A 12,731-nucleotide genomic window follows, 5' to 3' on the forward strand; every position below is an offset into this window, starting at 1 on the left:
CTGAGGGGACAGTGAGATCTGTGGGGGAAGGGGAAAGAACTATCTTTTTTTTTGCTTTTCAATCTCTAGAGCTACCACAGTGTCTGGCTAATAACAAATGTCCCCAAATTGCTGAACTGGACTACCGATTTGCAAACAACGACAGGCATACCTGTGACAAGGATTTACCTAGATGTCATGGTTCAATGATGTCTGATCCAAAAGGGCAAGTCCATTGCTCATCATTCTCGCATTATTAATATCTTTCTAAGGCTCTTAATGTCCTTGGTATGTCCTCTGATCAAATGCAAATACCCTATGTACTTAAAAATCCTAAAGGCAAGTGTCTGTATTTATTAGCTGGCACCTTAATTTGAAAGGAAGGATTTTCACAGGATAAATGTTTGGAGGGTATGTTCAGGAGAGAAAAAGATGCAGGAGTGAAGAAAGTTAGAAATGCCAGGATGTACAGGTGGAGGGTGTCCAGGACAAAGTTCACTGGTTTCACAAACTCAACAGTTTGTTTACCTTGATGAATGAAGTTCACTGGCATAAAAAACTATATTTTATTCCAATTTTATACTACCCCTTCTATGATTTTGGAGATGTTTATTTATTAATGCCTGTTAATGTCTTTTATTTATTCTTTTTAAAATTTAGAAACAAATCAGGCTCTGATTGGCTTCTTATTTTTGATATCCTAACACACTGATTCTATTCTCCTAGTAACATTTAAGAAAAAAAAAAAGACAGTACCATTAAGACTTCTACAAAAGAAGAAAAATGTTTTTCTAAGGAATGATGCACCAACTCTTATGTGTGGAATTTATTCTAGTGTTCCTAGCAATTCTACCCAGAAATCAAGGTAAAGCTACTACCTTCATCCTAGATATTTGCTTAATTCCTACTATGTGCAAAGTTCAGAAGCCTTGCCTTATACCCACAAAACTGAAATATACCTCTTTGTTCACTGACCATGAACTAAAAAGTTTCTATCTCCATCACTCGATTGCAAAGCTCCTATTACTTAAATATCTACAGCACCTATGACAATAATGTTTGTTGCTGAAGAGTTCAACACTGTCATTTAAGGAATTCACAGCTCAGATGGGTTGGCAAGACAAGTACCTACTTCAGTAATGGTAAAAACAACTCACAACGGTAAATGCTGAGTGTGCAGGAAAAATAAATATATTTGAGTTCCCTTTTGGGGAATAACCTATCTTTCAGCTATTGTTCCTTACTGAAAGAGTCAGCCCCATTCCAAAGTAGATTCTGTGTGAAAACAGCATATTTTTTAAGGTCCAACAGACCTGAGTTTGAATGTAGATACTACCAGTTGCTAGGTCTGAGATTTTGGGCAAGTTACTTGACTTCTCAGAGTTCTGGGTTGATTCACTAGAAAATGACAACATTGAATATGCTAAATAATTGTTGTGAGGGCCTCCTTGGTAGCACAGGGGGATGAGTGCAGTGCTGTGAAGCTGTGCGCAGCCTCTGTAGCACGGGTTCGGTTCCCACATGGCGTGGCAGACCTCTCCTGTCGCGCCCGCTGTTCCCCTCAGCAGTGTATTTCGGTACTTTGCCTGTTTTGCTCCTTGCTCTGTGTTTGGTGAATCCTCTCACCCTCTGGCGCCTCTTGCCTGTACCCCAGCTCTTGTATAAAAATAAATAGATCTTTAAAAAAAAACTATCGTGAATATTAAGTCATAATAGGTATGTAAAGCACCTAGTACAGTGCCTGTTACATAGTCAGTGACCAATTAATATTGGCATCACATGAGCAAGTTTCAAGTGTTGATTGATTGATGAACTTTTCTATATGTAAATATGAGGTATTCTTCTGGGCATATTTTCTAAACTGTACATAGATAATTCTGCTGAGTCTATATATTTAAAGTATGATTTAAAAAAATACCATCCTAGCAGAGACTAATGAGAGTAAAACAAACATATTACTGAGTTATTAACTACTGATGCTGTTTATAATTAGCTCTTTATCAGGGTTTGTTATTTGCAGGCTACAAGAAAGACATTGGCCACTTACATGACATTAATAACCAGGTTTCCACTCAAAGAGTCACAACAAAAGGCAACAAAACAGCTGGAGAAGTGTGTGAAAGGATGGGGGTGGTGAGGAGCACTATTGGGGACGTGTTTATGGTACAAGCACTGCACACATATGAAAAACAAACAGCCCATCAACTTTTAAATTAATCACTGTCCAAAACTATTTGCAAAGCTTTTTCATATTGACTGAGTGCAGTTACATATAATGCCTCTTCCATCAGCAAACAATCAAAATCTAAAAATGTGTTAACACCAGAATGTGTTCACAATCTCATTCTTTTATTATAAATGGACTTTGGATTTTGAGATTTTTTTTTTTTTCTGAGGAGCCAATACTACAGTGAACTAAGTAAGGGGAACATGGAAACAACATGAAAGTTGATGGCAGGATATTGAGGAAATAAGTATTTCACTGTTTTCAAGGTATTAGTAAAGACTAAGCTGATTTTGTTTTTTCAGTGATGATTGCTAAAATATTTAAACTTAAGGTAAAAATGAGTCTCTACCAAGGTAGATTCTGATAATGTGGCCATCATTTGAAATCATAAAATGTTTTTACTTGCTTTAGGAGGAATATACCTTTGTCAGATATTTTTCTGCAAAGTACACAGACATTAAAGATCGTTCTGCACCATTCTTTTCTTTGATGTCACAGTCCAGTGCTAAAGCCAATTTGTAAAAGAATACTGTGGGTTTAATGCCTAATCCCTCTCCCTCTGGTGCAGGTTATCTAGAGACAACAGGATCTTGCAAAATGCTTCATTTTGATTTTGGCTCTGTGTCCTCGAGGGGATCAAGAACCCCGGAATTGTTATCTGCTTGTGCTCTTCCAGCTTTACTTTTTGAAAGGTCTCCTGGTGTAGTGGGGGTGTAATGATCTGACTCCAGCCCGGCGTCAGATTTTGCATACACATGTCTAACCTCTTACCAGGCTATCAAATAGATCTCATTTCTTAGGGTAACGCCAATAGACTGAAGTTTGAGATCCTTAGGGGCTCAGTAGGAAAGAACTGGGACTGAGCTGGAATATCTGGTGTGGGCATGGGGACTGGGGTGAGGGTCACCAGTGTCAACTTTCTGCTAAACAAGTCAAAAAGCATGCCCTTTTCGCCAGTCAAGTTAATTTCCAGAGAATATGTAATTGTCTCTCCTCCCTCCATGCCTTTGCTCATGTCTCTACACCACCCAGAATGCCACTTCCTTTCCATTCCATTTTGCCAGTCTTTACCAACATTTACAGTGAGCACAAGTCAGTGTTTTCGGATGAAGTCTTCAACTATTTTTAGCAGATGCCACACAATTTAGCTCCCTGCTTCCTAAAGTCTGGTACAGTTCTGCTGCACGTGCATTGCTTTCTCTCTCTGGACGAGACTGAAATTCTGTCGGGGCTGACCTACTTCTCCAGTGTCTTCTACTATGCTAAGCACATTGCTAAGTGCCCAGCAGGCTCCAAGTTGAAATCAAGGCATGTAACTAGGAAGCATAACCTCTTTAAGAGCCACCAATCAAATTACCTGGTAGAGGACGTGCTGGGTAGAGACCTCCTCATCGCTCCCGGACTCATGCTGTAGTATGAAGAACTTTCCAAATCTGACAGAGAAAAATTGGGGCCAGTTCCTGCCGCTATTGGTGCTAGAATAATAATAATAAAAAGAAACATCAGTTAATTGCTGTGAATAAAAGATGAATGAGAGCCTATGTCAGTGTGGCATTTCACACATCTTTTTTTGAATTTATATGGTAAGCTTTTTCAAAATAATCAATATGAACTTGGACCTCAAAAAGAATTTTGACAATAAAAACAGTCTGTACCAGGAAGATATATATATATTTTTAATGTACCGATTCTCTTTTACTAGTAAGTTGTCACCAAGGCTGAAACATTCCTGGATGGTTTTAACAAAATATACCTCTGATTTGGTCTTAAAATAGGACATGTTTTGGCCTTAAACTTTTCTTGAATGACCAATCAAAACACTCCCTGGGTTTATTCAGTTTTGTCTGGTCCTGATAGCTACCTTCGACTCATCTGTATTTTGGAATCTTCAACTGCAAATTCATCATCCTTAGCTAAGCATTCCCAGCTTCTTGTGATGAGATGTGTGTGATTTATCCTTATTCTGAATCACCTTAGCACGCTGAAGGTACCTTTACTTAAAGATTTGTCTCCCATCTTCTAAGATAAGGCAGGATCCATCAACTATGATTTCTGAGCAATACTTTTTATAAATAAAGTTTTATTGGAGCATAGTCTCACCCTTACATAACTCTATAAGTACTGTCTCTGCATCCACACTGCGACAGCAACATAACTCATTTAAATACTGTTGCAGCATCCACACCTGCAACAACAAAGACTAGTAGCTGCAAGAGACCACGTGGTTCACAAAGCAGAAACATTTATATCAAAAAATCTGTTGACCTCTGAGTTAAGAGGGTATAAAGAATAATTTTGATTTCATGTGATTTTCAGAGCTGATCCTTCTGCGAATCGTGAGTCCCTGTATATTTTATGTCCTGAAACCTTGTTCATAGTAATAGTTTAATGAACACTTTCAAATGGATTAATAACATCTAACAATCTAAAACAATTAAAAATTAGTGGTGTGACTATATGGATACAAATCTCTTTTTGAGAGTTATGCAAAAGTAGGAGCAATAGATGTATATATTATCATATTTAGGTATTGGTTTGAGAGTTAAACCCATATAACTGGATATATAAATAAACTAAATAGGTGCTAATATCCATAAGAAGACAGGATAATTAGGAATTATCATGAACAAGGGACTTTCATTCTTTCAACAAATGATTACTGAGTCTGCTATTGCCAAGCACTGTGCTGGATAAGGAAGGCACTGAGATGAAAGACTTGGTTCCTGCTCTGAAACAGCTCTAGAGGAAAAGGCTGACGGGCTAAATCAATATAGTCTGATAAGTCCTTTGGTAGAGTAATCCCTAAATTGTTAGGGCTGTATAGAAGTGGGTATCTAACCCAGCTGGGGGATAAGGAGTCCAAGGGAGTGAAAGGGTCTCAGAAAATGTGATGATTGGGAAGAATGTTAAAAGGAACTATCCAACTGAGAGGCCCAGAGGCTTTCCATGTAGAGGGGACAGCATTTATAAGAATAAGAGAATATAAAATGTATACTGGATTTCTGACTATGTGGTATAAGAAAATATACATGGGAAAGAGGGGAAGGTTAAGATTAGGTCATAAAGGTTCTGGTAGGTTTCTTTAAGAAACATGAATTTGAATTGAGCAGATTCCCAAGTTTATAAGTATCACAGCACTGACCACACTCCATTGTAATTGCGGACTGCTAGGGTTGTAATGCCAGCATCTTCTATAATCCCTGACAACAGGAAGCAATAGGGAAGCACTGGTAAAATGGAGTTGACTGCAGGTCAAAAGAGACTCAACAAGGCATGAGAACACTACCACTGTCATTTGCATGTATAAGCTAGAAGCATTCCTCTGTGGTGAGGGCAGGTACCGAAGAATGGCAGGCTTAAGAATATAATCAGCAAAACCATAAAGGTCAGTGGAATTATTTAACTAGGATAAGATGGGGATGTGGTCTAAACTCAAGGACAGGAAAGGAGGTGACTGACATAACTTATCTAGGAGTTAGAATCAAGAAAATGAGTTAACCTCTTGAGTATGGTAAAATAATGGAAAACAAGGAGTGTGGGGTGTTTCCCAGGAGTGTTGCTGGGAAACTGGGTGAATTGTGGTGCCTTAATAAAATGATGCAATCAAGAAAAGGTATGAGAGGGATACAGCAATTTCTAAGAATAAACAGTTATTTGATTAATGGCAATGGTTAAACTCTAATCATACCTGCCACTGTATAAAATAGTCACTGCTAAGAAATGGAAAATTCTTAAACTCACATATACTTGCTGAAATTCAAATACATCTCTGAATGACAGGCCCTAATGGAGGAAGGGTCTTTAGTTCAAAAACAAATGGGTAGTCTCGACAATAAGTGTAAACAGAGCTCTTATGAATAATTGTGCTAGTCATTCTCTAATTTTTTAATATCAAATTTATTTTATTCCATAATATTTTATCTTAGAACTAGGCTATGGAGGAGGAAAGAGATTAGTCATTCATGGACCCCATCATCCAGCCTAGCAACCTGGCATACGGCTTATTGTTTGTTCCTGGAGCTCAGAGATTCACATGTCTCATTAACTAAAGAAGGAAGATAGGGTTGACCAGCATCAGGGGTCTGGATTTAGATTTTCTTTACAAATTTCAAGGTGGAGTTGCAGCCTCAACCAACCAGATAGGGCAGTGGCTTCATTTTTGAGCATGGGAGAGACTGCATGAGCCACATTCCCTCACTCTTGGAAAGAAGATGGAGCATAATGGGAGTGAGATGGACCTCACTGGCCTGAGAGGGAAAGTCTGGACCCTTTACCTAGTGATAAGCAAGTAGATGCACTAATATCTGACACTTCAAAAAATTACACCCTGGAGAATTAATTTTTTTTCTTTTTTTTTTTTCTTTTTATATTCCCCATACAATTGCAACCCCCTTATTTTGACCACAATGCCTCCTTTCCCCACCCCCACCCCCATAGTGTGTCTCTGGCTCATAGTTGTTTGTTGATTTTTATTTTTTTCTTTCTTACAGTTATTCTTTTTCCTGGTCCCTTATTTAAGTTTTCTAGATTCCTGCTATGAGTGAGACCATCCGGTATTTTTCTTTTTCTTTCTGGCTTATTTCACTGAGCATGATCCCTTCCAGCTCCATCCATGTTGCTGCAAATTGCATGTGTTTATCTTTTTTGAATGCTGAGTAATATTCCAAGGCGTACATGTACCACATCTTCTTCTTTTTTTTTTATAATAATTTCCTATTTTTATTTTTTTTTTAAGATTTATTTATTTTATTTCTACATACAAGCACTGGGTACAGTCAGAAGCGCGGGAGGGTGAGAGAATTCACCAGAGCCAGAGCGGGGAGCAGAGCAGGCAGAAGGACCGAAGTACACTGCTGAGGGGAGCAGCGGCGGCAGGAGAGGTCTGTGCGCCATGTGGGACCCTCCTCTGGTGGCCGGGCAGCAGCCGGGGATCGAACCGGCACTGCAGAGCCTGCGGGCAGCTTCGCAACCCAGCGCTCAACCGCTGCGCCACCGGGGAGGCCCTGTACCACATCTTCTTGATCCAGTCATCTATTTTTGGGCATTTGGGTTGTTTCCAAAGCTTAGCTATTGTAAATAGTGCTGCAATAAACATAGGGGTGCAGGTGCCCTTTGGAATTAATGTTTCTGTGTCCTTTGGGTAAATACTCAGGAGCAGAATTGCTGGATCATATGGAAGCTCTATGTTTAGTAGGTCAAAAAATCTCCACACAGCTCTCCATAGTGGTTGGACCAGTTTACACTCCCACCAGCAGTTGGCGAGGATGTGGAGAAAAAGGAACTCTCCTGGAAAATGATTTTTTTATCTTGATTATCTTTTAAAAATATCAACAGATCCAGACCAGGTGAAGGAAGGAAAATATATGTATCAAGATGGTGTGCCCAACTCTCGGAGAGATTTTAAAAATAATTAATTCCCAGAAATATCTTGCCCATGTATTTATTTCCCATTGAGTGACTCAGTACACTGGCATCATCACCTAGTAAATGTAATCAGGTGAACTGACAGTATTGTATCTCACTTTCCAAAGTGTCTATTAGACTTCTGATGAGTAACTTTAGAGCTTTGGTGAACTGGCTATGTGTGTCTTGAATTTTAAATCATGGCATTTTTGAAATGAAAATGGGTGTCACAAGCTGGGTTAAAAATTCTGATAATGCACAGACCTAAGCTCTGGCTTCTCCAAGAGTCTTGTAAGGAAACATTCCCCAGCACAGCATGTGTGCATATATCATATGGATGATCAGCTTATTGGAATGGACTTGATGCAGTGATACATGTGACAGCCCAAGAGAAGCCTCACATCTGAGAGTGGGGGAGGGGGGTCATCAGGGTGCATGCACTGGCTTGGGTATTCTCAGGGCCTCCAAACTGGAGAACAGAAAGAGCCTTTGACAGGTAACTGAGAACTAAAAAGGTGGGCTGTAACTGTGCTTTTCTGAGTACCTATGAAACCATGTTTTGATAAGCATGGTAGTATATCTAACTTTATTACAGAGTGATTTTATGAAAGTACATTTCTACACGAGCACTATACTATGGAATGAGGTTAAACAATTTGCCCTGCATTATAGAAAGGCAAGGAAGAGGGGGATCCAGGATTAAAATAAAAAGGTGTTTGGTCTTGAAATCTATGCTTTTTCTACCATAGCACCTGGCTCTTGCATACAATATTACCTTCAACTTGATGATATAAAGGTATAGAGTGTCTTTGTCCTGACCAAGTTTATAAAGTGGAATGATGAGATAATACCTGAATATCTAATGCAGTGCTGGATGTGTTAAAACTCATAGAAGAAATGCTAAGAATGTGCTAGGAAAGTTCAAAGGAGTGATAGATTATACTGGCTTGTGAGTCAGAAAAAAAGGTTTGATTTCAGGAAGAGTTGGCACTTAAACTAAGCCTTCAGGATGGTTAGGATTTAAAAAAGCAAAGATGAGATAAGAGGGGTTTCCGGTCAAATGACAAAGCGTGTGTATAAGTTTGGAGGTAGGGAGTAAAGCGAGTGATTTGTGGGATTCATGATCATTTACAAGTAGGGAAAGGATAAGATAACTGAGGAATGCTAATACAACAACAGCATGCAGCATTCACAAAAGGGGACTGGGACTTTGGGGGTGGTGAACTCAGTTGGAAGGTTGACTCAGGAGTCCTGGTAAGAAGGACTGGAGGTCTAAACTAAGTGTCAACAAAGAAAATAGTATTTCCACATTGGAGGTCTGTCACCTCTTTCGGGCTACTAAACAGGGAGAGAAGGCATCTTTCCAACTGTGGTGTGAAATAGTACAAAAAAGCAGGAGATCAAAGTATTTTAAAAAATACAGAAAGTCAATAAGCTGAATATAACACAATGAATTTCTTCGTTCATAATAGTAATAAATTCTTTTTGCAAATTAGGGAAATAATAGTTGTCAGGGGCTACATGCCCAATGTCTGCTCAGAATGTGATGTTGGGCTTCTGAAGCTAAACACTAACTGCCTTCCGGTGTGTTACAGAGATTGCACAGCCACTGCCGCCAAGTGTGGAATGCTAAGGAAGGACTGTACCAATACCAACCACAACACTTCCGGCCTGTTCCACATATTGTGAAACCTGATTTTGCTCCATTTGTACCTGACTATAGGCTTTCTCCTTTATTTGTTATCTCACACATGACATTTTCCCTCCAAATCAATTGAGTGCTTTTTTTGACCACTGTACAGGCAGACATTCCAGAACAAGGAAAAGTCCTGGGGCTCGGAGAGTATCTGAAGTCCCAGCCAGGACAACAGCCATTTGTGTGACATGGATACGTCATTTAAACTCTTTGGACCTCATAATTCTAAAAACAATTACGATAAAAATGAAAACTCAGCACCAATACCATCCAACACTACTAAGGTCATGGACATGACCATGACAATAAAAGGACTGACATTTATCAAGCACTGTTTATGCTGGACTAAGAGCACTAAGCACATCATCCCTTTAATTCCTCCCACCACTAGGAGCTGAGGCAGGAAGAGGTTAAGTAAGTTTCCTAGGTCAAGAAATCACAGGGTACACCAGCTGACCTTTAACCCCATAGCTCCTACAGCCTCCTCTATATTCCTGGCAGTTTATCATAGTTGTTTATACACAGTTGATGACCAATAAACATGCCTCAAATTAAGAAGTGTAAATAATGACCCTCTCGGGCCTCTCTGGGGGTGCATGGGATTAAGTCTCAGCACTATGAAGCTATCAGCAGCCACTGCAGCATGAGTTTGATCCTTCGTCAGGGAGTGGACCCACATGGCACAGCAGACCTATCTTGTCTCACCCACTGCTCCCCTCAGCAGTGTATTTCAGTCAGTCTGCCTGTTCTGTTCCCTACTCTGACTCTGGTGAATCCTCTCACCCCAAACCTCTGGCCTACACCCCAGCTCTCATATACATAAATAAATAAATCTTAAAAAAAATAATGACCCTCTCCACTTGCTCCCTAATTTTTAAGCAACAAAAACGAAATTTAGAAATATATAAGTAAACAATTCTTATGTATGAAAGTTGCCCCTTAACTTTCTTAAGCAGTATTGCAATAACTCTTACCTGAAGTATTTGTAGATGGTCCATTGAGGAATTTTTTTGAAAAGGTTAACTTTTGGGAATTGTCTTTTCAGATGTTATCTCTAAGTCATTCCCCAACCCCCCTAGCCCCCAATAACCCTTCTTTCCTGTCATGAGTAGAAAGGAGTCTTTGTGTCATTTCTTAATAAATGGTCTGCTATTAAGGAATCATTATAGTAATGTGGGCTATTGGAAGAAAGGGGTTACTTTAGTAGCCAACCCTCTTAATGACCTGCTCTTCTGTACACATTAGTAGTTGGATAAGGTTGTGGTTATTGAACTTCTGCCATCCACCAGAGACAATCTGCTCAGGCTTGCATTGTTAGAGAGAGGATGATGGAAAAAAAATTCCATCCAAATTTTCAAGCTACTCTGCCTGCGAGATGACAGTGCACTGAGTTTACAACTTGTTCAACAAGAATCAGCAGGGAGCATTAACTAAATGACTAGTGTGGCCAGCCTATTGCTAATGGCACATATCCTCCATAGAGGCTGCATTCAACGGAATTCAACAAATATTTATGGAGCACTTTTAATGTGCCAGAGGTTGTTCCAGATACTTGAGAAACATCAATGGACAAGATATATAAAAACCCCTGCCCTCATGGGGCTTACATTTTAGGGCATAAGATCATAACTGTTCCTTTCTCAAATTTGTTTTGCAAGTAAAGAGTATGGAGTAATGGCTGATTATTCCATATTCACCACTTCTCCCCCCCCCAAAATGACTATCAGGGTTTAGCATTCAATTTCTAATTTACAAAATAACTATTTTTTTTTTTAATTAGGAGGGGTCTATTTCTTTCCAGATTACATAATTTAATGTACTCACTGAGACCTTGGGAGCTTGTACTTTAAGACTGGGAGGTGGGAAGTCTAACAACAGCACAGTCTATGGGCCCAGCACAATTTAGTGTTGTTTTGCATTCTAGTGGCAAAGATTTGTAAGAAAGTCCATGTCACTGGCACAAAAGGAGTGAACATGGGAAAATACTTGTTCTTCTTTCTATCAAAGGCACAGTTGTAAAACGCACAATGCTATGAAAACTCAAGCAAATCTGGAATCATCGTTAAAGGGAATTAACTTGGAAAGTAATTTATGGCAAGAAAATTCAACTCCTTTGTTATCTTCCTTTTACCATAATATGCTTCCTGAACACTGCCTATGAGAGAGGGCTTTTAGAAAGAAAAAAAGAAAGTATAGTAAAATTAACTCATTTTATCAATTTGTGCTCTCGGCCAGAGTTTCCTGACTGTGGCTATGAGGGGCTGTAAAACTGATGAATTTGCATGGAAAAAGAAACCAGTGTAAGTAATTTGTGTAAGAGGTAACATGGACATAGACTGCTATAATTCAGACACCCTGCAGATAGCAGACTGCTGCAGTGTGAGCAGTTATGGGTTAGAAAAATGACCACACTGCAGTCAGTCTGACTTGAATGGAAATCAATCATAAAGGTACTTTCTCTGCAGCTTATACACCACAGTCTTCAGCAACTCCTTTGCCAAGCAGATTTCTGGTCTGTAAACCATGTGCTGATCTCCTTTTTCTACCCTTCTTTTCTAAAAAGCAGAACCAACTGCAGGCTAGGAGTAGGGCTTTTCAAAAAAAAAAAAAGGAATATAAAAGAAAAGAGCTGAACTAAAACGTGGGTTTCCCTCCATGTGAAAATGAACTTCCCCACTATTATAAGATTTACGCAATGCTTTTCATGAAATGTAGTATTAGGTGCCAAAATCCAGCATAATGTTTTAACCCCATCTAAGACATCTGCTAACAAACACAGAGCACCATTTTCACGCATCCACGTTTCGTGGACACACGTTAAGGAATATGTGTGCATGTAATGGCAGAAGGAGTAGGAGGAGAATGGAAGAATTTTTATTTCTGAAAAAAGGTTCTCCTTTCTTTAAAACAGGAACAAATCCCTGAAACCCTCTCTTCTTCCCCACTCAGAATCATGAAGATGGTTTATCTTTGATAGGTAATTGTGAGTTCATTTAGTAAATTAAGTGTATTCGGGCACTTTATTGCCGCAAAGAAAGTTCAGTCTTAGATTTTAAGAAATTTAACGTTTACTCTAGAAAGGAAGGAACTGTCTCTCACTTATTTCTGTATTTTCAGCACACAGTGTGGGATGCTTCATATATTATACAGGCAACAAATGTTTATGGAATCAAACAAAAATTATATGAACTTGTTAATAAAAATAGCTAAAAACTGGTATTTATTGAGCATTTATTATGTGTCGGGCAACATGTTTGGTGTTTTACTCGAATTATCTCATTCATCCTCACAGGATCCCTATGGAAGATGTATTAGTCCTTATTCCAAGTGAGAAAATTAGCTGTAAGCTTAAGCAACACGGTCAACATTGCACAGCTAATAGAAGACAGAGCAGGTATTTGAACCCAGATATCTCTAGGTATCTCC

The 12,731-nt window shown here is 39.1% G+C and overlaps 1 protein-coding gene across 1 annotated transcript in view; it reads right to left on the bottom strand.

Moving 5' to 3' along the window:
- Window positions 1–12,731, bottom strand: part of NFIA (nuclear factor I A) — a gene marked incomplete at both ends in the record, with an annotated part of 324,239 nt that overhangs the window by 69,262 nt on the left and 242,246 nt on the right. The window contains 1 exon segment of the mRNA XM_084243810.1: window positions 3,564–3,681. Coding sequence (XP_084099936.1) covers window positions 3,564–3,681 — 118 coding nt within the window.

Source organism: Talpa europaea (assembly GCF_964194135.1).
Source record: "Talpa europaea genome assembly, chromosome: 9".
NCBI lineage: Eukaryota > Metazoa > Chordata > Mammalia > Eulipotyphla > Talpidae > Talpa > Talpa europaea.